Source organism: Phoenix dactylifera, unplaced genomic scaffold (assembly GCF_009389715.1).
Source record: "Phoenix dactylifera cultivar Barhee BC4 unplaced genomic scaffold, palm_55x_up_171113_PBpolish2nd_filt_p 000139F, whole genome shotgun sequence".
Taxonomy (NCBI): domain Eukaryota; kingdom Viridiplantae; phylum Streptophyta; class Magnoliopsida; order Arecales; family Arecaceae; genus Phoenix; species Phoenix dactylifera.
The window spans coordinates 805779-827178 of NW_024067695.1; the positions used below are offsets into that span (position 1 = coordinate 805779).

The window sequence follows — 21400 nt, forward strand, 5'->3', positions numbered from 1 at the left end:
AATTTCATCAATTTATCACATAAAGAAACATATCAAGTCCCCTATTCTTCAAGACATGAATCACGCTCCATACAGCCACACTTATTATTTATACATAGGCATGTACATATATACATGCATAAGACATGCATGCATGTATGCATAAACCTAGATTCAAGATAGAAGCCCTGGATCAATTGGATCTTTCACCAAACACCAATTCTAGGCATTGAGAAAATATATACTATACAGAAAATAAAGCTTCTTCCTTTTACCAACCGCTATTCAGGAAGATGGTCAAGGTATGAGTAAGCACTAGAGGAAGCCAACTAGCTTACTAGAAGAACCCGACTACCCATCATCAAGCTTAGAAATAGGAAATTTTAGATTTGGAAAAAAAAGGTAGAAGGAAGGGTACATGATTTGGTGGGTAAGAAGTGAAGGAGAGAAAAGGAAAGAATGAAGAAAAGGGTTACAGATAACAATTGAAGCATAATCAAGTAACATCATGCGACAATTTCCAGTTGGATTGTAGCTAATACAATTGCTGCCCAACTTTAAACTGTGTAATGGAAGAAACATGTGTGCAAAACGAAGTGGTTTTCATGACCAACTACAATCCTTATCCGAATCTTTCTTATTAAAGGTTTTTGAGAAACATAAAAAATGAGATGAGTTCACATCTTCTCCACTACAAAGCACACAAAAGCTATTCACATTCATTTTGCTTCTAGGAGTATTATTATTGAATCTATCCTAACGCGGCAGGGACCAAAACAAAGCCCAATTTTTTTTAAAAAAAGATTTTCTCTATATCTTACGGAAAGACAAACCATAATATCTGAATCTACATCGGTCCAACTTCATTTCTTGCACAAGGCTCAATATTCCAGTTTTCATAATCGTAAGACATCTAAAGACCATACAATCTTTAATCAAAGTTCAAGGCTTTTCTAACGAAATGATATTCAACAAAACATACATTTTACATATAATTTCAGAAGTCATAATAAAATAAAGATAAAATATATAGAATTTGAATTATTATAAAACATAATATAACAAACCATATTAACATTCAGGGCGGCAGATTGGATCGCCTCATTTGCTGCTTATCATTCAAGAGAGTTCCTGTGGACATGGTTCAATACCGCCCTTCCACCTGTATGCTACTTTATTTCTCTTGACTCTGCTGGTTACACTTACACTAGATTGTTGTGAGCAACCGTTGTACAAAAAAAAAGAGAATGACATTCAATTTTTTTTAAAAAAATGAAAGTAGATAAGTTGCAAAACCCTGATAGATATGCAACTGGATGTGAACCGAAAATTAATACCAAAATGCCGAATATGAGAATCAAACATTCTACAGAGAAAAATAAACATGAAATTTCATTCTAAACACAGCTATGCAGATCATCCAACCAAAAGCCAAGAAGACTGCTATATTTAGTACTTAAATATCAAGATAAACTACGATCCACATTGTAGATCACGATCAAAAAATTATGTCTGTGAATTTGAGGGTTGCTACATGGATCTTGTCATTAGTTCCGGTTGACTTTTTTTTTCTAAATAAAAGATACTTGAGATCATCTGATCGTATTATCTAAAATTTGTGAAACCAAATGAGGTAAAACCTTTTTTTCCATGTGCAGAAAACTAATAGAATGTGTGTAAAAGAAAATAATATTGGTTAATATATGCTGATATAGGATCATGCTAAAAAAAATATTATTGATTAATATACATGATTCCTAAAATTATTCTAACAAAATCACGATAACAAAAAAATAATAAAAGCCCATAAAAAAATATACCAATAAAAAAAATATTATGAAGTAATATAAATTATTACGTGATTTCTAGAATTATGCTGGACCCCAAGTTTATCTCATCCCACTTTCTTCGTAGGTTTCACAATCTTCTACTGGGTATAGCCCACCAGCATAAAATCGAAGCATTTCTCCTCCGCGTAAACGCCGACCACCGTTAGGCTCGTCCCGTCCGCCTCGATAAATCCCTTGGGCACCACGAGCTAGAGCAGCCTCGGCGGCGCCCTTACCTTCACCCAGAGAGAGTCGCCCTCGGATTCCGGCGACACGATCTGGCCGGTCCCCTCGACGTGGCCCTGGACGAAGTGCCCGCCCATCCTCGAGGTCGGCAGGAGGGACCGCTCCAGATCGACCCGCGAGCCGGAGATGAGATCGCCGAGATTGGTCCTGCGGAAGGTCTCCGGCGAGAGGCCGAAAGTGAAGTTGGAGGCACCGAGATCGAAGTCGGAGACAGTGAGGCAGGTGCCGTTGACGACGGTATGGTGTCGCCGAAGTGGACGCTGCCGAGGACGGTTTTTGCGGCGATTCTCATCTCAAAGCCGCCGTCATGGGAGGGCCCTAGGTGCTGAACCTGACCCATATCTTTGACGATGCTGGTGAAGAGGGACTTGACGGTGGCGACGCTGGATTTTGGAGGTCTGGAGGTCCTGACGAAGAGGCAGAGATAGGGTTTGAGAGGGAAGGGATTGAATACAATATCGTTTTAAGGGAGATTGAGAGGGAGTTGGAGATGGAGATGGAGGTGGGGTGGGAGAAGAAGGTTTCTGAGGTACTGGGAGGAGAGAGTTTGGGGGTGTTGAGGAGGGAAAAGGAGATCAGTGTGCGGACCGTTGCCATTCTTCCGCGTGTTGGAAGAGAGAGCGTGTTCCCAGTTCCCACCCCTCTCGGGAATTTTAACGAGCGGATGGCAGACGACTAAGACCCGATTTCCGCAGTACATATCTCGGAGAAGCCTGTATTTTTTGGGTAACAAGAAGGCTAATTGTAAGAAGGCCGGGTGCGAGGAAATCGGTTCGTGACTCGAGGAACTCAGGCTTTGGTTTCCTTGATGAAGCGGGTTTCAACTTATCAAGGTGGAGCCTCGGGCAAATAACAAACGGGAAGAAATTGTGCTGCGACCGAACTTTCTAAATGTTGGCTAGTTTTTGTAATCAATTTCGAACATTGAGGTTTTTTGCTTGCTAGCCTACAATCACGAATGAAGAAGCCATTAAGTATTATCATTTATCTCAATATATTTCACAATCCATGACCACTGTACATTGTGTGTGTGTGTGTGTGTGTGTGTGTTTTAAGTACATAGAAGGAGGCTAAGCCTCGAAATCAAAATCAAAATATGATGAACTGTATACCCATACCGTCATCATTAACAATTTGGCCCAAATCGAGTGGATGGGAGCCTAGGAGTCTAGGTGAAAGGCTTCCATGAGAGCTCTCCTGGGGGGCAGTCAACAGCCTGATTAGCTTGCCGGAAGGCATACTTGGTTTGAAGGAGAATCTAGTACAACCAAAAAACAACTTATCGACAAAGCTGAAAACAGCGTTTTCGGAAAGCTCCAAATTGGAGCTTCTCTTCAAAAGCTGTTTTCAACTTCCCGCAAAAGCTGAAACAACTTTCCAAAAATTTTACCAAACATAATTTTTTATCTAAAAGTACTTTTGGAAGTCCAGAAAGTGTTTTTTGGCCCTCCAAAAGCTTCCCCAAACAGGGCCTCAGCCTACTTAACCGTCTTTCAGTGATATGGGCTAAAAGTATTTTACTAAGTGGTCAAGGTGATATGCTACTCAAACTATATATTATAGTTTGTCTACGTTATCTTCTATGAAGGTGAAAAAAGGGTTTTGCTATGAATTTAATTCTATAACTCTAATAGGTTATTGGCAAGTATCATTACATTATTATTTACTAAAGTACTCATGATAAACGCTTCCATTTTGACCATTTAGGAGGCTTACTAAAGCGCATGGTTAGTTATATACCAACAAAAAAAAAGGAGCATAGTTAGTTTCTCCTTTGGGGGAGTTATGAAATAACCAAAGCCTAATGTTAAATTGATGAACAGTCCAAGACAAAATACTAATGAAGAAAATTATAGTTGGATACAAGACAAAAATTCGAAATTTGCAACTAATGTTTTCCGATAACAAACCAAACTTTAGGTTCTAGTATTTTTTTATTAATCATCCAAATGAAGAATTTAAATTGCAAAATCTTTTTAGATCATGGAGCGACAATTATTATCAAAGGTCCCACGATGCTTTCAAGCATCCAAAATAAAAATATCCCAAGATCGCTCGGTATCAAACGAGTAGAATGATCGGAACTTGTCAAATGACAGCTTACTCTTCCGATCCACTCTTTAAGCTGCTCGATGAAACAAAGCTAGAGCTGTTAAACAACAGATAACACAAATATTAATAGGTGATTATTCAAAATTACTAAAGCTGCCGAGATGGAGGTGGAAAAACTGACGGTGCATGATGGTTGAGCAATAGAAGTACTGGAGGGATGAGAAAGTAATTTTATGAAAGTTCGCTGGGCAAATCCGGCATCAAAACCTCGGCAGATGATTGGCCTGCCGCCATAGCACGTGAGTAGAGAGCTCCGTGCCCCAGGTAATGATGCCATTGGCGATTCTTCCGTTACGAATTATTATTATAATTTTATTTTCTTTTATTTTTTATTCCCCCTATATATACTCCTCCCCTCCACCTCTCACGTTTGTTAGAAAGAAGGTTCCAATCTCTCTCTCTATCCACAGTCTCCACCAGCTCAAAACCTCGTCCCTCCTTCTTCATGTCCCCTTCTCCAATATTGCAAGGAGAGGGAAAGAAAGGGGGGGAGGAGAACAAGGAGAGAGCTTTGGATGCACCAACCCCAGATCCATCGAGAGCTCCCATGATCTCCTCTTTTTTCCGGTAATTTCTCGTCTTTCTTGCCCGAGAAGAGAAAGGGTTTTCTCTACTACTTTTCTTGCTTTCTTGCATTTCTTTATCGCCTATTCTTTTGTAGTTTTTCCTCTTTCTGAGATCAATCTCCAGCTGATCCTTGGAAATGTGCTTCTTTTTCTCGCAAGAAATGGATCGGATCCCGTGGACAGAGCCACGCCGACCTAAGAAAAGGTCTCTCGTATACGATCGCCTTGTCTCCGTTTGGTTTTTAGCAAGTACTGCATTTCCGAGCCTTTCATTCCGACCGATCGATACTGATTCTTCTTCCCGCTTTTGAGTAGTTCAAGCTCCGATCTCGCAGTTTCTTTGGAAGTTGAAGCAAATCTCACCGTCTGAAACTCTCAGATCTTTTTCCACTGAAGTATTTTGATGGTCCTCATGTGTTTTTCTTTCCCTATACGTGAAACAACTTTTGATCCACTTTTGATCGGAGCTTGGTTAGCTAAAGAAAGGAAAACAGCCAGTTTTACGCGACTTTAGGGTTTTTTGGGAGAAAAAAACTAAGCCCTGATAGTAATTAAAGACCTTTATCTGCTTCTTTTCTTCTCTCCGTTCCTTTCCATTTCTTCCTTAGAAGTATCGCGGGTTCTGACCCTCTCTACTGTTTTAAAACTTTCTTTTCATGTTCGAAATTATCCGCGAGGTTTCACAAAAATTTCTTTTTGGATCACTCGCAGATTTCGGAAAATCGCTGCTTTGCTCTGTTGGAAACCCTAGAAAAGAGTTGCAGATGGCAGAAACAAGCACCGAGGTTGGTTCTGCTCTGCCTTCCTTGGCCGCCGAGACCAGTACGGTATTTCCCTTTTTCCCTTAAGCGAACACCCCCCCACCCCCTACAAAAAAGAAAAAATCCAGAATTTTCTCCTCTAATTCTATGCTGCTGCTTCTTTTCCTTCCTTTGCTTTGTTCTTTTAAATAAAGGGATGATGTCGCCTCACGATCAAGATCAGGCGGCCGCAAGAGTAGCTCATTCATCCCACGATGATCTTGATCGGACGGGCTACATCTAATCAACTAGTGAATCGTCTTGATGGAAAGAGCTATGCTATTTATTTATTTATTTATTGGTTTTTTCCCGGGTGAGGGGAGGGCGTAAAAGCAAGATCTTGGAATGATCGGCGATTATTTGTAGAGAGGATTTGGAAGCCTTGAGTCGGTTATGGTGGAGGGCGCGCGGGTCGTTATCAGAGGAAGATCGGATATTCTATTTTGTCTAGCGAGAGGGTGGAAACGGGGGGAAGAGGGGCGTGGGGGCGCTACTCGTTGTGATGATGACGGGACGAATGGCTTGTCATCTTTTTTTTCTGCTTCCATCAGTGGGTTTTTTTGTTCTAGTTTATTAAAAGCAAGTATTTCGGCGGCAGGTGAAGTACTACTACTCGAAAAGGAATGACTCCATCACGGACACGAGAAGGCGAGCTTTAGGGAGACAGATGCTGCCCGATTCTGTTTTTGGCCTTGCACCTCCCTGCAACGGTACTGCTCCCCACTACCTTCCTCTGATTCCCATCTGATCCCATACTCTATGTCCCTCTTTATTTTTATTCCTGGAATGCCCTCATAGTTTAATGCAACAGTCACATTTATGGGGGCAGATTGGGAAGTCACATGAGATATAATCGTGTTGCTCCGGTTAGACTTACATCATTTGTCCATGGAATTTCAATAGAACAATTCGAAATAGGCGCGTTCTACGAAATCGATCACGAAAAGCTTCCGCCGAAGTCTCCGATCCAGCTGAAAGCCATTCGGGTCGTAAAGGTTTAAGTCGGCTTCATCTCCGACCCTTTTTTTCTATTCTTCTTTTTGGTTATATATATATATATATATATATATATATATATATATATATATATATATATATATATATATATATATATATATATATATATATATATATATATATATATATATATGTTGTTGGAGATACTTAGTTTTTCAATGAATGTTAGGTAACGGAGACTTCGGAGTTGGACGTGACAGTGAGCTTCCCGAGCACCCTTTCGCTGCGGAACTACTTCTCCTTTTACCCGGCCGACGGGCGCGAGCCCGAGCTGGACGAGAGGTTCGTCATGAGCTTGAAACAGGCGGTGAGGATCCTCCGGAGACCGGTACCCTCGTCCACCTGGGAGGAGGAGAAAAACTTGGAGAGCTTCTGGCTCGTGGCTCCCAGGGCATACGACTGCCAACCTCTCGCCTCGTTGCCCGCCACGGCCGCACAAGAAGCGGCGGAGGAGGAAGGGAGGACGTCAGAGCCGATGGGTTACTGCCTCTTAGCCCTCCAAAGCGCCGGGACTTTGGGTTGGGGGATCCGGCGGAAGGTTAAATACATCGGAAGGCACAGGGAGTTGCCGATGCCAGAGAAGAAGGAGGAAGAGGAGGAGGAACAAGCGGAGGAGGAGGAGCAGCAGGTTGGACAGAAGAGGACTCGTGAGGCTTGCAAGAAGGAGAAGGAAGAGAATAAGAAAAGAAAGAAGAAGAAAGAAGACAAGAGGGAAAGGAAGATGCCGCGTCATGAGGAGGAGAAGAAGAGGAAGTGCGAAAAGGAGAGCCGGGTGAAGGCATCCAAGGACCGGTGGTCGTCGGAGAGGTACGAGGCGGCGGAGATGAAGCTGCTGGAGATAATGAAGGAGAAGGGGGCGGAGCTGGGGAACCCCATCATGCGTCAGGCGCTACGGGAGGAGGCGAGAAAACACATCGGGGACACTGGCCTTCTGGACCACCTCCTGAAACACATGGACGGTAAGACCGTGGCCGGCGGCACCGAGCGGTTCCGTCGACGGCATAATGCCGAGGGCGCCATGGAGTACTGGTTGGAACCGGCGGAGCTGGTGGAGATACGGAGGAAGGCAGGGGTGATGGACCTCTACTGGATCCCTCCGCCAGGGTGGAAACCCGGGGATGCCGTGTCGCCGTGCCCGTGTGGCACAGAATGCAAAAGGGACATTCGTGAGCTCCGGGAGGAGATCGCCGTTCTGAAGAGGTCTCTCTCTCTCTCTCTCTCTCTCTCTCTCTCTCTCTCTCTCTCTCTCTCTCTCTCTCTCTATATATATATATATATATATATATTATATATATTATATATATAAAATAGGCTTTGTAGTTCTTTCCTTCATAGGTATAGGCTGTGTTTTTTAAATTTTATTTAACTCTCTGGTTGTTTTTTGTTTGATGATATGTACTGGGGAAAAAGGGATATGGAGCTACTGAGTTCTCTGAGGAACCTGGAAAAGGTAGCTAAAGAAATTCGCCCGGAAGTTGATAATGGTTCTGGCACCTGGGAGGTGATTTTTTGTTGTTGGTCGTTCCCTCTCTTTTTTTCCCGTTCTTTATTTGTTTAGAAATAAATTTTACATGCAGAACAACTACGCTAATATATACTTGTTTTCTGACGCATTAATTGTGACACTTTAATGACAGCAAATAAGTAAGGAGCACGTGAGATTGGTTTTCGCCAGGGTTTTATACTTAGTATCCACGCAATAATTTGCAAATTTGTTAGCTAACACGTTGTGTGACTTAGTGGCAGTAGATGAGCGTCAAACACGTGAGTCTTGTCTTGTCCAGGAATTCAGGGTTCCACGTTAATATGTGCATCTGATTCGCTATTTAATGGGATTCACTTGCTTTTGTCTTCTTTTTTTTTTTGGGTACAGGGAATCTCTTGGTTTTTATTATTTATATATGTAGCATTTTAGTAAGCAGTCGCATGGTGATTGCAGGAGAGATACCAGAGCTTGCTGGAATCGAACAGCAAGATGGAAGAAAATATGTCAGCTTTATCCAGTCATTTGCTGGAGCTGAAGGTAGCGTACATAATGCAGGAAGCTTCTTATGATAAAGAATCGGGATCCTTTCCGGATCAGCTTTTTCATTAATTTTAGCTTTTATAATGATTTTGTTAATCTGATCATAATGCTTCGGGTGGTGGTTGGGGTTTGATGCAGGAAGAGATCCGCTTACTCAAGGAAGAGAAGGACAAGAAAACGGAGGTGGAAGCGGAGATGGTGACGAAAGACAAGGGCTGGCTGGATGGAGGTGATGACAATAAGGAGGAAGAGGAAAGGGGCAAACAGCAGCAATCCAAAAACACCATGAGTACTAAAAGTAGCACGACCAACGACAACAGCAGCAGCACCAGGGTCACTACTCCTCCTACGACCATCGCCAATGCCAACAGTAACAACAACAACAACAACAACGATGGCAGCGGTGGAGGCGGAGGCGGGAAAAGGACGGTGAGGAGGAGTGGGTTCAGGATATGCAAGCCCCAGGGGACGTTCCTGTGGCCCAACAGCGCCGCGCTCATCAGCAGCAGCAGCAGGAGGAACGGGGCGGATGTGGTGGGGTCGTCATCGCTACGCGCCCAGGCCCAGGGGCTGATGGTCCCCGCCGCGACCACCGCCACCACCGCGACGCTGGAGGATCAGCTCATGTTTTTCGGGGGAATCCCCACCCCACCCTCGGCCTCGTCCGCCACGTCAGCGCCCAATCTCCTCCTCCTGCCGGCCCCGACGTCCCCCGTCCTGCCACGCGTCCCCGACCCCGCCGCGGCGGAGGTCGTGGTGGTCCCCTCCTCCTATCAGCGTCACCAGCAGCAGCAGCAGCAGCAGGAGAGAACGGCCAGCTCCGAGAACATCTGCCCTTCCGTGCACCGCCACCACCTCCCCACGGCACGCGTACGTACCAGCTGCTGCCCTCATCTATATATGATTACCCTTTCCTGAGAGAACTTCATTTATATATTATTATTATTACTCAAATGTCCCTTTCTAACATTTAGGGGTAGGAAGTTTCTTTTTAAAATAATTAAGAACGGGGAAACGCAAGAGTTTCTCCATTCATGATCTTCTTCTTCTTCTTCTTCTTCATCCAGGTTGATATATATAACAAAAGTTCTTTCCATGTTTTGTTCTGGAGGTACAGGGAACGTCGTCTCCGTTGGGAGGAGGTGGCGGAGAGAATAAGAAGAAAGAGGCGTTGTGGGAACTGGCACAAGGGGGAGGGTGGAGCAACATCACCACGGATCTGGCCCTGGCTACGCCTTCCTCCTACCGCTGACGAGTCATTTTTCTGGATCCGCTGGTGAACCACAGATGGTAATTAGTTCAGTTTCTCCATCTCCTATTAAGACTAGTAATGATCGTTGCTCTTATGTAGTAGCAGAAGGTCTTTTTTGTTTTGGCAAACAACCGAAGGTCCTTCACTTTCGTTTAGCTTTACCGCAAGTTTTCCCTTGCTCCGCCACGTTGCTTAGTTACTTTTTAGCCTCACTTAGCATGGTTAGACTACGGCTACAAAGCAAGCGGGAGGATCGGGGTCTTATTTGTATTATAAAAATTAAATGACAACCGTGTTCCTTCCCGTCCGTGTTTCTGAACATGGATATCTCTGTATATGGCTCTGGAAACCGAGCTTTTACGTTTAAGAAAGGAAAATAATGCATCTTGTTATGATGTTTGTGCGATTTTATATAGAAATTTGCTTTGCAGTGTCGGGGACATGCATTTGATAGGATGGGAAAGTGAGAGAGATGAAGGAATGCTTGCAGTGGTGTGTATGATCCAATCAGGGTAAAAGGCAAACTGGATAATATGCCAGCATGATCAGCTGGGTCGGACGTACAGAAAGCACAGCTTGATCAGGTGGCATAGTGCCTCCTGAAATGTGCCAGTTCTCAAGGGCAGTGGGGGCAGTAAGTTTATGCAGCTTGTAGCTGCGTCTATCTGCACTAGGCTACCGGGGACTAACTGAGAAGATATCACCGGGTAGAACAATTTCAGGGTTCGTGCGAGATCAATGGGACTGAAAGCCCAAATATTTTCAGTGACATATCCACTTAACAAAATAACTTATTTTGTTATCAAAGTCTTAGAATAATAAGTTTCGCAGTGCTCCTGCGATCCTTCCGTCTTTTTTCATTGGCTTCTTATCTGCCCGATAAGAACTTCCCGACGGGAGGAGAGTTTGAAAAATCCGACGATCAGGGAGAGTTTGAAAGAGACCGGAACTTCTGGAAGAAAAAATAAATCATGCAAGAATAAATTATTTCTTTCTCCAGATGATCTAATTTACCACATCTAAACACGAATTAGTCGTATCATGCCACACTCCAACAAAAATAGAATTTTCCAACTCTTATCTGCCAATGCAAGAAAGAAACGTGGCTATTTGGTGACCGCGCCCAAATTTGCCAACGCTTTTTGATAGCGTCGTCAGGAATTAAACCAAAACAACGCTAATAAGCGTCGCCAAAAGCCAAAACTATCTACTACCATATTTTAGCCTCCGACACTTCTCCTCTCATGGGCGACTTTTTATATAGACTTAGAGAGCCTTCATGGAGATGACAAGTGTCATTCAATTGGATACATACAAGGATTTATAAGACTGACATCTAGACACATGGCAACTGACTTGGGAACTAAGGCAACCCTTGCCCTTGCCGAAGAAAAGAGGGCGGCCTGGCCCCTTTTCTTCTTATCATATCACAAGGGCGTGGCTCTGCGGGAACTGTTTTATCTAAAGGTAGTAAAGTGATGCCAGAGGAGAGAGAATTGCTTTTTTAAAGAAGCGTAAAAGGAAAGGACATCACACAGATATTCTATAGAAAAAAATATCGACAAGTGGAATAGCCGAAGAAAGAGCGGCAGAAGGCCTAGCAAGTGCCGAGCAGGAATCACTGCTTATTCGACCGATAATGCTGTATGCCCCCGGTAAAACCGAACCACGCTAATTCAATCTAATGGGCTCGCTTCCACACACGCTTGCATTCTACACGGTTGCCTTTCCATCTCCCATTCTTTAATGGCGGCAGCAACGAAAGAAGGCAGGCAGCGAGAGATAGTACAGCGTAAGGGAGAGAGGGAGGTTTGATGGGACCCAATGACGTCCATCCCTAGGCTTCAAACGAGCGAAGGGAAGACGATTTAGCTTTGGCTTTGGCGCATTTCACAGTTTTTTTTTATATAGAATTATGGATTCTCAAAATCAAGTATCGATAGGCCTAGTCGTTTGCCTCTGCTTCTTGCAGGGCAAGAATTTGTCGAGTTAGATCAGCAGAATAATAAATTAAAAGTCTTTTATTGATCAGGCGACACCCGGATTTGAACTAGGGATAAAGGATTTGCAGTCCCCCGCCTTACCACTTGGCCATGCCGTCAAATATGATCTCAAATCATGGTAAGGTGTTATCATTTTCAATGATACCAGAGCTCTTAGAGTCCAACACATGTGTGATGTCGATAGAACTCTAAGTGGAGATTCTTATCCCAATTTTCTAGTAAAAATGCTTATAAGTGTCATCGGAAGCCAAAATACCACCCACACCTTTTAGAGCATGCTTGGGACTCCGGAGCACCTTCTTAGGGATGAAACTAAGACGACACTTTTGAGCCTTGTCCAAAGCAAATTGTAAGATGATGCTTAGAAGCATCGTAGGAGGCTAAAGAGGAAAAAGAGCAGAAGACGCTTAAACACGTCATCAGAATCCTACTCACTAAACCTCCCCACTTAACACTAACTTTTCTCTTAGATCCCGCTTAAACCCCACATAAAACGACGCTTATAAGTGTCATCGGAAGCCAAATTAAGGCTTGGGCCAGATGACGCTTGAAAGCATCGTCGGAATCCAATAGTCCAAGAGACCTAAGACGACGCTTAACTGCATCATCGGAGGCCAAGTCCCCCTATAAAACGTCCAAACCAAGGCAATGGGAACCCTAGCGTGGGTCAGAGAGAGAGGAGGGAGTACCATCGGCGGCCTCATGCTCTGAAGAACATCGGAGGGATCGGTGTGGGGGAGCAAATCTGCCGCCCGGACCAGATCCGCCACTCTGAAGAAATCTGCTTGGCGTGGGGGACCAGATCCGCCGCTCTAAAGATCCCTGCTTGGCGTGGGGGACCAGATCCGCCGTATGTCTGCGCCACCGCCTGGACCAGATTTGCCATCATGTTCTCCGGCGACATCACCACGAGCACCGGCCCCCATGCTTCGTTGATCTTCAGCCTCCGAGGGAGCTTCGGATGGTTCTCTGGTAGCTGCATCGACGTTGCCCAGTCGGAGGCCCCCTGCACCAGGCCGTGGAAGGAGGCAGATCGCCATGCGGCTGCGGGCCCCGAGACCTCATGGCGGCTCCAAGATGGTGCAAAAGCGGCCGCCACCAACACGAGAGTGAGAAGAGGAAATGGAATCGAAGCGGAGGTTGGGGTTGGGGATGTTTCGTGTCAATTTATTTCAATTGTAATTTGTAATTTGTAACTTATAAATATGCTTCATGTGTTATTCCTATTATAAAAGATAATTTGACAGAAGGAAAAGAAACATCATGTAAATTGGGCATTTGTTGTAATATGCTTCCTATTGTAATTTGTAAAAGAAACATCATATAAATTGGGCATATGTTGTTCTTCTTGTGCTATTCCTTTTGTACTTTTTTTTTTTTAACTTTCTAAAGTTATCTATCTTGTGCTTTTAGAAGAAGAAGAATCAGAAGGAATTAGTAATAGAGAAGAAAAATAGAAAATGAAGTTTTTTTTTTAATTAAGTTTGTCAAATTTATTTGCGGCAGAGATTAAATGTCTGTTAATCTCTCTCTCCAGCTAGATCCAGGTTTTTTTTTTTTGGCCCCCAAAAAAATTAATTAGGCTTTTTAAATAATTTTTTTTAGAAAAGAATAACTCTAACGATGCTTTAGAATTAGTATTGCGGATGCTTAAAAGTGTCGGCAAAACTACCACTATTGCTGATGCTTTTCAAAACGTCTGCCAAATAAAATTTCCATTCTCATATTGCCGACGCTTTTGTGACGCTTTAGAAAGCATCGACACTAAAAATACCGACGCTTATAAACGTCAATATACGCATTAAAAAGCGTTGGATTTTTTTTTTTTTTTTTAAGTACCACTTCTTTTTGTTGTAATTTTAGAGTCGAAATACCCCAGGAGCGCTGCCGGGAAACTCTTATCAATCCATATCCTAACAAGGCCAGTTAATCAGTGAAGCTAGTTAATCCGTGTCTGGAACAATCTAACGAAGCACCCGGACAGGCCAGTTAATCGGCGAAGCCAATTAATGTGGGGTAATAATTTTATTTTCACAATCCGCTTCTGTCCTTTATGAGACTTTGTAGGAAGCGACTGATCCATGGAACAATAGAAAGTGAGGACCAAGCAGCTGCACACGCTGATTTCGATGGATCAGGTTTAGTTACAACCAGTGTAACAACACGTTAGTACCCTTTATGAAGTGAATTCAGTTGTCCTTGGGACAGTATCAATCTCAAGACTTACTCTCAACTTAGCAAACTTAAATTCCAGAACACACATCTAGGATGAGACCGCTTCCATGTTAGAAGCGATAATTATTCCATAATACATGTGAGACAAAACAGAGAAGTTTTTTTAGCAAACAAAACATGGATAGTTAATAATTACGGCAGAGGCAGCACTGATGGTTGTGATAAATGCAATCTTATGTGATGCACCCCTTTTAGAACAAAAAAAAAAAAAAGAATCAAAAAGAAAATGTGGGAAGAGAAAAGCGTATGTCTTGACTCTGTTCTTGAAACCTCATTCGATAAATATTCATTGAAGATCAGAAGATTACATAGCATTGGTTCCTAATGTGTTGACATTAGGCAACACAGATAATATTATCTGCTACATAATTTATATGAATATACAAAATTTCCTGAGTCCCAACTTGGGAGGAGCATGGGAGGGGTAACAGCATTAAGTCCACATATCAGACAAAAACAGGATTATTCAGGCTTACACAACAATGATATCTAACTATCAATAAATTGATAATTCACTAAATAATTTGATTATCATTTTCAAGGTACATAATCCTATCAAGCCACTTGTTTGACCAAAAAATGCTACCAAGCCCTTTAGTAGAGAATAGATACCAGATTGGAAGAACTACGTCTATTGAACAGGACTTTGAGGTGGCGGAGGTTGGCCCTGCTGCACTGAGACGGGAGGCCGAATATTGTGCGCCTGTAGAACATCCATGTCCCTGATTTAGATTCCATGCATTCAAATATAATTAACTGAAAATCCAATCACACGAGTTGCCCTGATACATCACTTATGTACACATGCAGTTACACCAAAACAAAAGACGATCATTGTAAATATAAAATCTGGCACCATAACAGATAAACAAAGAAATACACTACCTTGGTTATTATTTGAGCATTCATGTACAACCTCAATTACACCTTCACTTCCTCAAAGATGAAACCACAATCAAGGCACTCCGGACTGTCTCCCATTTTTTCAACAATGGCTTATGAATCATCCTTTTAGGTTAGCATTACGAACCCTCATTCACCAAACATTCCTGACAAGGTATAATTGTGATGCTGTTGTAAGTTTTTCTATCAAATCAGGGTTCGTTTCGTAGTTTGATGTACTTTTTATGATTGGTTGCAAGCCTATTATCAACCCTCCAGTTCCTCCGCCTTTTTCTTCTAGGCAAGAGACCAGCATTACTTCAGCAAAGGCAACAAACTCAAAATAAGGATTTTAGAACAGAGGAAAATATGGCTATCGGCGCCCATTCTACATATCTTATGAAGCACAATGGCATTTTTTTTTTCCTTACAGGAAAAGCACTGAAAATATTGTGCACAACATCAGCCACTGTTTGAACATCTTTCAACTGAATATTCGTGAGTGATCCATCCAAACAAGTGTCACTGAGACAAACCTCCTTCAATCTTCATATTTTGTTCAGGTATCCATTAAATTGCCTAGAATATCTTGGTATTCTTTTTCTCGCCAACTCTTAAGCGGTGGCTTTATGGCTCTTTATTTGCCAACCATTTGCCCTAAATGTTGTTGACAACTCAATCAAGTCATGCTATTCCAAAAGTTTTCTCGTCTTTCTCCATTCATCAGCACAAATCTGAGCGCCCTGCTTATAGAGCTTTCTTAAGTCTTCAATGCACATTTATTCATATCAAGAACTTAGTTATAAAGGAGTTCGACGTTTTATAAGATGAATAAAGAAATTTCTTCAATTAATATGAAAGTTTATGGATCTAGCACATGCAAAAACCATTTGCAATGAGATAATTAATGCTTGTAAATGGATTCTGCCATCTTCTACCACTCGGATGCTAAAACAAGCAAAGATATCCCCATACAAGAAAAGTAATATATGTAATCTGAATTTATAAATTACTTACCCCAATTTTAGTCACAAAACTACAAGAAGAACATCTAACAGATGGAGCTCCATAAGGGTACATCAGTAACACGGAACATTTCCCACACTTCACATTACCAACCTGATGAGCTACAGAAGAAATATCATCAATGAATCAAAGGAATTATGTAGAAATAGAATTCAGGGATTATATCTACTAGTTTTAAATGATCTCAACATCATATTATCAGCAGGTTCATTGTGTAATATATACTAAGAAGAAAAATTAGAAATGACGCTTAGTTATTTTCACGAGAAAAATTGCCAAAATTGCATAAACTTGTAGCAAAAAAATTCAAAAACACGATGAAATATCGGGTGCGTTCATTAGACAATTGAACACTAATATAATCCTAGTGCCACCAATTCCAGACAGCAATGTAGCAAGCTTGAACAGCAAGGTCAAATGCATGTTTTGTTGAGCAGAGTTCCTCTGGTTAAATATGAAGCATAGAGGCTGACATGCCATAAAATGCATGAATTCAAATATTATAATTAAAAATTTGAAATAGTACTAGAATACTCAATTGACAAGCTTCATGCATCAATCTTCTCATTGCATCCCATATATTGAATGACAGAACCATGAGAGACCTTGCACCCCATATATTGAATGACAGAACCATGAGAGAACCTATTGGCATGGCAGATCTCATATTTCACCCTTATATATCCAGCATCAAGAATGATATAATTAAGTCTTTCAAGACAATCCTGTGAAGCTTGCCTACAGTCATATATGGCAAGATTAAGAAAGGTAGCTAGTGGATGGGAAGCCCATGTAGCTGCATACAGATCTTGATAGAAGTACTATGGACCTAAATATAAGTGCTACAAATCAAATATATGCTAAAGCAAACCTGGACACTAAAGTAAGTTCCAACTGAGGTGGAATATCTTATGTAGTGGAGCAGGCATTCTTATGGCTGATCAAAATCTGGTAAAGTTGTGACTGTATAAGGAAAAATAATTAAGCATGGCTATCATGAGATCGTGCTATCAAAATAAAGTACAAACCAAGGTACAAGATTTTTTTTTAATAAAAAGATCACTTAATCATGACCTTATCAAAGAGGCTAGATAATCAGAATAGTTATAGCAATTCTCTAAAAAAAAAGTCTGCCAAATTATGACCATGTGGAGCAAAAATGGAAACATCACAGGAAAGAAGATGCAAAGGTTGAACAAAGATGTCTTGCTGCAGTATAAAAAGACAACCATCAGATGTGGCTGTTGCTTGAGAAGGAAAATCTAAGACAGCTGCACAAGCACGGATCATTAACATCCATCACAACACAACAGGCCTCACATGCCATGCTTCGGTATGCATTCAAAAGCAATAAGGCGAACCTTGTACAGGTTGTACCAGTCAAGAAACCTACAGTAGTTCTTCACATTACAGACCGCATGATAGAACCATATCTTCCAAAGAAACTAGACACCAACAGGAAGCATGGGAGAGCTTGTTCAGTCACTCGCTCTGAGACAGCTTATGGTGAATAAGATAAATGATTTTTCACTAAGGCCAGCAACAATAGTACCAGAGACCAAAAAAATCAGAACTAAAAGTCCCAGGTGGTTGTGGTGAGACCACTGTAAGTTAAAATGGGTCAACCTAGATAGGCAATATCAGCGATAGACAGCATATGAGTAGATGATGAAGCTGACCTTCAAGTATCTCTATGTAATTAATGCTGAAAGAGTATTTAAAAAGGCAGCTAACGTGACAAGAAATAAATGGAAGCTTGTTAAGAAGTAAATGGACCTAATGAGGCATAAGAAGAGCAAGATTTTTTTTTTTCCAATTACATCTTGGAAGATTATTATTTTCTTAAGAAAACAAACAAAAAGGATCACAACATCTAGCAGATGGCAAGCTGATCAAATAGGGAGAGCATAAAAAATACAAAGAAAATCTTGCTAGTCGTAAAAGGGTGAAAAACACAAGGATTACAAAGAATCTTTGAGAACTTATTTACATAAAGGCCACAATAGAAGCAGAACAAATATCTATATATGCTGCAAGAAAGAGCAAGCAAACCCTATAAAGTGCTTTTGCTTCCTACAAACAAATGTTATGAGAAGTTAATTGCATGAAGACTACACTAGCAGCAGAAAAAATTATCTAAATACTGATGCAGACGTAAGAAATGCTTCCTACAAACAAATGTTATGAGAAGTTAACTGCATGAAGGCTACACTAGCAGCAGAACAAATATCTAAATACTCATGTAGAAGTAAGAAAGAGCAAAGAATCCTAGAAAGTGCTTTTGCTTCCTATAAACAACACAGATTGACAATAAAATTTGGTGCAAATTGAACTCTGGTGCAAGTAAACTTTGGGGAGCAACATAGTGAACCCATATTTTGTTTTAAGATATTCAATTTGTTGAATAATGATATATCTGTAATATTTGAGGGGAGAAAGGAAAAAAAGAAGACAAATGGAAATGATGAAATCTGGAGTAAATTATATGAAAAGTAGAAGAAAGAATAGTGATGCATTGGACGCAAGTAAAAAAGTAAAACATGAAAAAAATAAAAAAAAATATGCGAAGAAATGATCCTGATTGGGCAAATATGCCAATGTTCAAAAGATATAAATGGACATATGAATAGCAGAGCAGGAAAGATAACAAGAAGCATGAAATATTGCCCAGCTATTTTTGGCAATGTTAAGTACATAATGGGTTGATGCGTTCCCCAGATCAACTATCACTAAATAAACTCGTGGAACTAAACATTTCCTTTGAAAAAAAAATAAAGAAAGAAAAATAATTGTCAATAGTAGAAATTTTCAAGAATTTAGCAGATCTTGTCACTCTGTTTTGAAGGCTGCATTGCTTTTTCTTTGTCATAAGGCAATAAATGTACTGCTTGTGCACAAAAAGATACCACAATATGTACACATTTCATTAGAACTTTGTTAAACACAAGTTGATGGTCTGGCATGCATTAAAATGTTCCTTTCCACAATGACAAAAAAGAAGGAAACTTTCAGGAAGCTGAAAAGAATAATTAAGTACAAGAATCTGGAAAATAACATAGAAGCAAAATACAAATGACACACTGGCAAATTTTGAATTTATGTTGTAATTTAAAAAAACAGATTTATATTTGTCTACAGCAAGGCTTGTGGTTTTCATATCAAAAAATGCAAGATGTGGCAACTGCAAGAAAATGTATAATATATATGATTATAGATCCGGGAATAGTATATGAATAAAAAAAAAGTTTTTACTTAAAAAAAAAATCAGAATCAGATGACAGAAAATAGAAACAGATATATAGTTGGTTGTGTACAAGAGAAGATGGCTCAGTGAAAACAAAACAGCAAAGACATCAGAGCTGTGCTCAATTTCAGCTAACATTTGCTGCCAAAGGATAAATTTGAAAACAAACCTTTTAACACAAAATTTACTGTCTTACAGCATGGGCACTGAACATAAGCAGCACCTCTTGGATATGAAAGTAGTTCACGACAACTTCCGCAGACCATTTGGCCCATTTCTGCATCAAGTTATAACAACATCTAAAGTTGAGAAACAACTAAAAGAGGTAAGGAACGGCAAATTACCATGAATAATTATATTTTTAGAAACGTTTGTCAACTCAATATCCAGAAGTTACAACAAGGACCTAAGTCTTAAAGTTATCGCACAAATTTCTAATCAATGATGGAAGGGTTGGAATAACAGCAAACATGGCAACATAAATTTAAAGCACTAGTACAATGTAACAACATATGCATGAGATTCACGAGAAAATCCACCAGCAAGCCATCTTATATACAATAACAGCATGGCATAGGGTTTATCGCCCATGTTGCCCATGGTATATAATTATGTTAGGAGCAAAGAGTGAAGCAAGGAAGTCCTTGCCCAGTTCAAAGCATAGCTGCATGATATGTACTGAATAAAATCACAACTTAAAATATGAGGACCGTTCTCCAATTTAGGGTTCTTGACCTATAAACTGTGCCTGAAAGATGAAAGCAATCCCTATAAACCAATCCTTTTGTTCCCTCTTCAACTAGTTGATGTCACCTTGACCATGAAGCGGACAATGACTTGTAAACAGTTGATATTCTGTCGATAGCCAGTTGTAGAACATTCCCAAAAGAGGGGTTTTTTTCCCCCTCCCATCTCGTCTTCCTATAATATGTCGAATTTCCTATAATGTGTTTTCAAGAATGCCAATTCATGGTAATGAACCAATAAAACAAGCCATCAAAAGTGTGGATATGACCACAATATCCTTGAACGCACTTTACATGGCCTTATGCATATCAATTAGCTACTCTACTTTCAATTTCTCTCAGAGATTTCGTCGAGCACGTTCTTCGGGTGAAACAAATTCTGCGTGTGGTAAAACTGAATTATCCCAGCATGCACATGCGGTAGGATCCAAGAACGCAAAATCGATAATCAGAAAACCTAGACCATGGCGAAAACCGGCGATCATCATATTCCTTGGCTTCCTCTCGAAATTATAAAAACTGCAACTATATATTGTTTTGGAGGAAGGATATGGAATTGGAGGGAGGGGGGAGCTGACCCGGAGGCGGCGGCGGAGGAGGGGCAGAGGACGCGGGTGGTGCCGGGAGAACGATATTTTCCCACCCCGGCGGGACGGCTTCCGGGGAGCTGCCCATCGTTGGTACGATTTTGTTCGGGCGGAGACGGAGAAGAGAGCGCGTTTAGTTTGTCCACCCGCCGCTTGGGATATCTGCAGGCTCGTGGGAGGATTTGGTTTTTTTTTCGAACCTCATATTTATAGAAAAACGAATTATATTGCTGATTGGATAGCCTCGTATACTGCTCGCCGGGCAGGTGCTTTTCTTTGAAAAAAAAAAGTTTTTGAGTCTCTTCCTCCTTCTTTCCGTCAATTTTGTTTTTAATTTTTTTTTAAATATACTTATGTACATTTAAGATAAATCACCATTATACCGAAAATTAAAAAAAAATTGAAGCCACCTACGAGCGCGTGAGGGAGTAGAAGACTCCAAAGCCTAAGTATTACATGTATTAGTATAAAATTATTATATGATGGACAAATATAGATATATTACAAAATTATTTATATCAATGAACTAGGACTTGTCCTAATCATCGTAGGTCTCTTCTTAGCAATCGAGTATTTGGGGCTCAAATTTTGGATGATGCATCTTTAAACATTTAAGTTTGATTAAGATGGTCCCCTTTTCCTTTTTTCTTAAAATAAAAGACAGCTATAAATATTAAATATTTTAAAAAAAGTCGTGGTAACCAGTCTTAGGTATAAAACTATCATAAATGCCTCTCATTTTCTTATGAACGAAAATATTCTCAATAAAAAAAATTCAAAAAATTATAGCCAAATGAATATAGAAACAAGTTGTGCATTAACCAAGCATACTTTTCATGTTAAATAGTGG

The 21400-nt window shown here is 40.8% G+C and overlaps 2 protein-coding genes and 1 pseudogene across 2 annotated transcripts; 1 reads left to right on the top strand and 2 right to left on the bottom strand.

Annotated features, from left to right (window-relative positions):
- Positions 1–1802: 1802 nt before the first annotated feature.
- Positions 1803–2511, bottom strand: LOC113461203 (annotated as a pseudogene).
- Positions 2512–6374: 3863 nt separating this feature from the next.
- On the top strand, positions 6375–10106 carry LOC103696360 (protein AMEIOTIC 1 homolog). Its single transcript, XM_039116778.1, has 7 exons — positions 6375–6527; positions 6719–7087; positions 7166–7749; positions 7960–8050; positions 8489–8572; positions 8714–9445; positions 9693–10106. Exons 1-7 carry the CDS (start codon positions 6375–6377, stop codon positions 9825–9827), a joined length of 2148 nt encoding a protein of 715 aa, XP_038972706.1. The 3' UTR covers positions 9828–10106.
- A 4217-nt stretch (positions 10107–14323) lies between these two features.
- LOC103696358 (protein LOL2) lies at positions 14324–20792 on the bottom strand. Its single transcript, XM_008777955.4, has 4 exons — positions 20542–20792; positions 19387–19494; positions 15965–16074; positions 14324–14768 (listed from the first exon to the last, which is right to left on the bottom strand). The coding sequence occupies exons 1-4, from the start codon at positions 20636–20638 to the stop codon at positions 14697–14699; spliced, it is 387 nt and encodes a 128-aa protein (XP_008776177.1). The 5' UTR covers positions 20639–20792; the 3' UTR covers positions 14324–14696.
- Between the last annotated feature and the right edge of the window lie 608 nt (positions 20793–21400).

Excerpts from the sequence above, each read along its gene's own strand:
- LOC103696358 (XM_008777955.4), bottom strand. The coding sequence starts at position 20,638 with ATGGGCAGCTCCCCGGAAGCCGTCCCGCCGGGGTGGGAAAATATCGTT. Across the intron at positions 16,075-19,386 it reads AGTAAATTTTGTGTTAAAAG|CTCATCAGGTTGGTAATGTG; the intron begins GTTTGTTTTCAA and ends TTTCTTCTGTAG. Across the intron at positions 14,769-15,964 it reads GTTTTGTGACTAAAATTGGG|GCGCACAATATTCGGCCTCC; the intron begins GTAAGTAATTTA and ends GATGTTCTACAG.
- LOC103696360 (XM_039116778.1), top strand. The coding sequence starts at position 6,375 with ATGAGATATAATCGTGTTGCTCCGGTTAGACTTACATCATTTGTCCAT. Across the intron at positions 6,528-6,718 it reads AAGCCATTCGGGTCGTAAAG|GTAACGGAGACTTCGGAGTT; the intron begins GTTTAAGTCGGC and ends AATGAATGTTAG. Across the intron at positions 8,051-8,488 it reads ATGGTTCTGGCACCTGGGAG|GAGAGATACCAGAGCTTGCT; the intron begins GTGATTTTTTGT and ends TGGTGATTGCAG.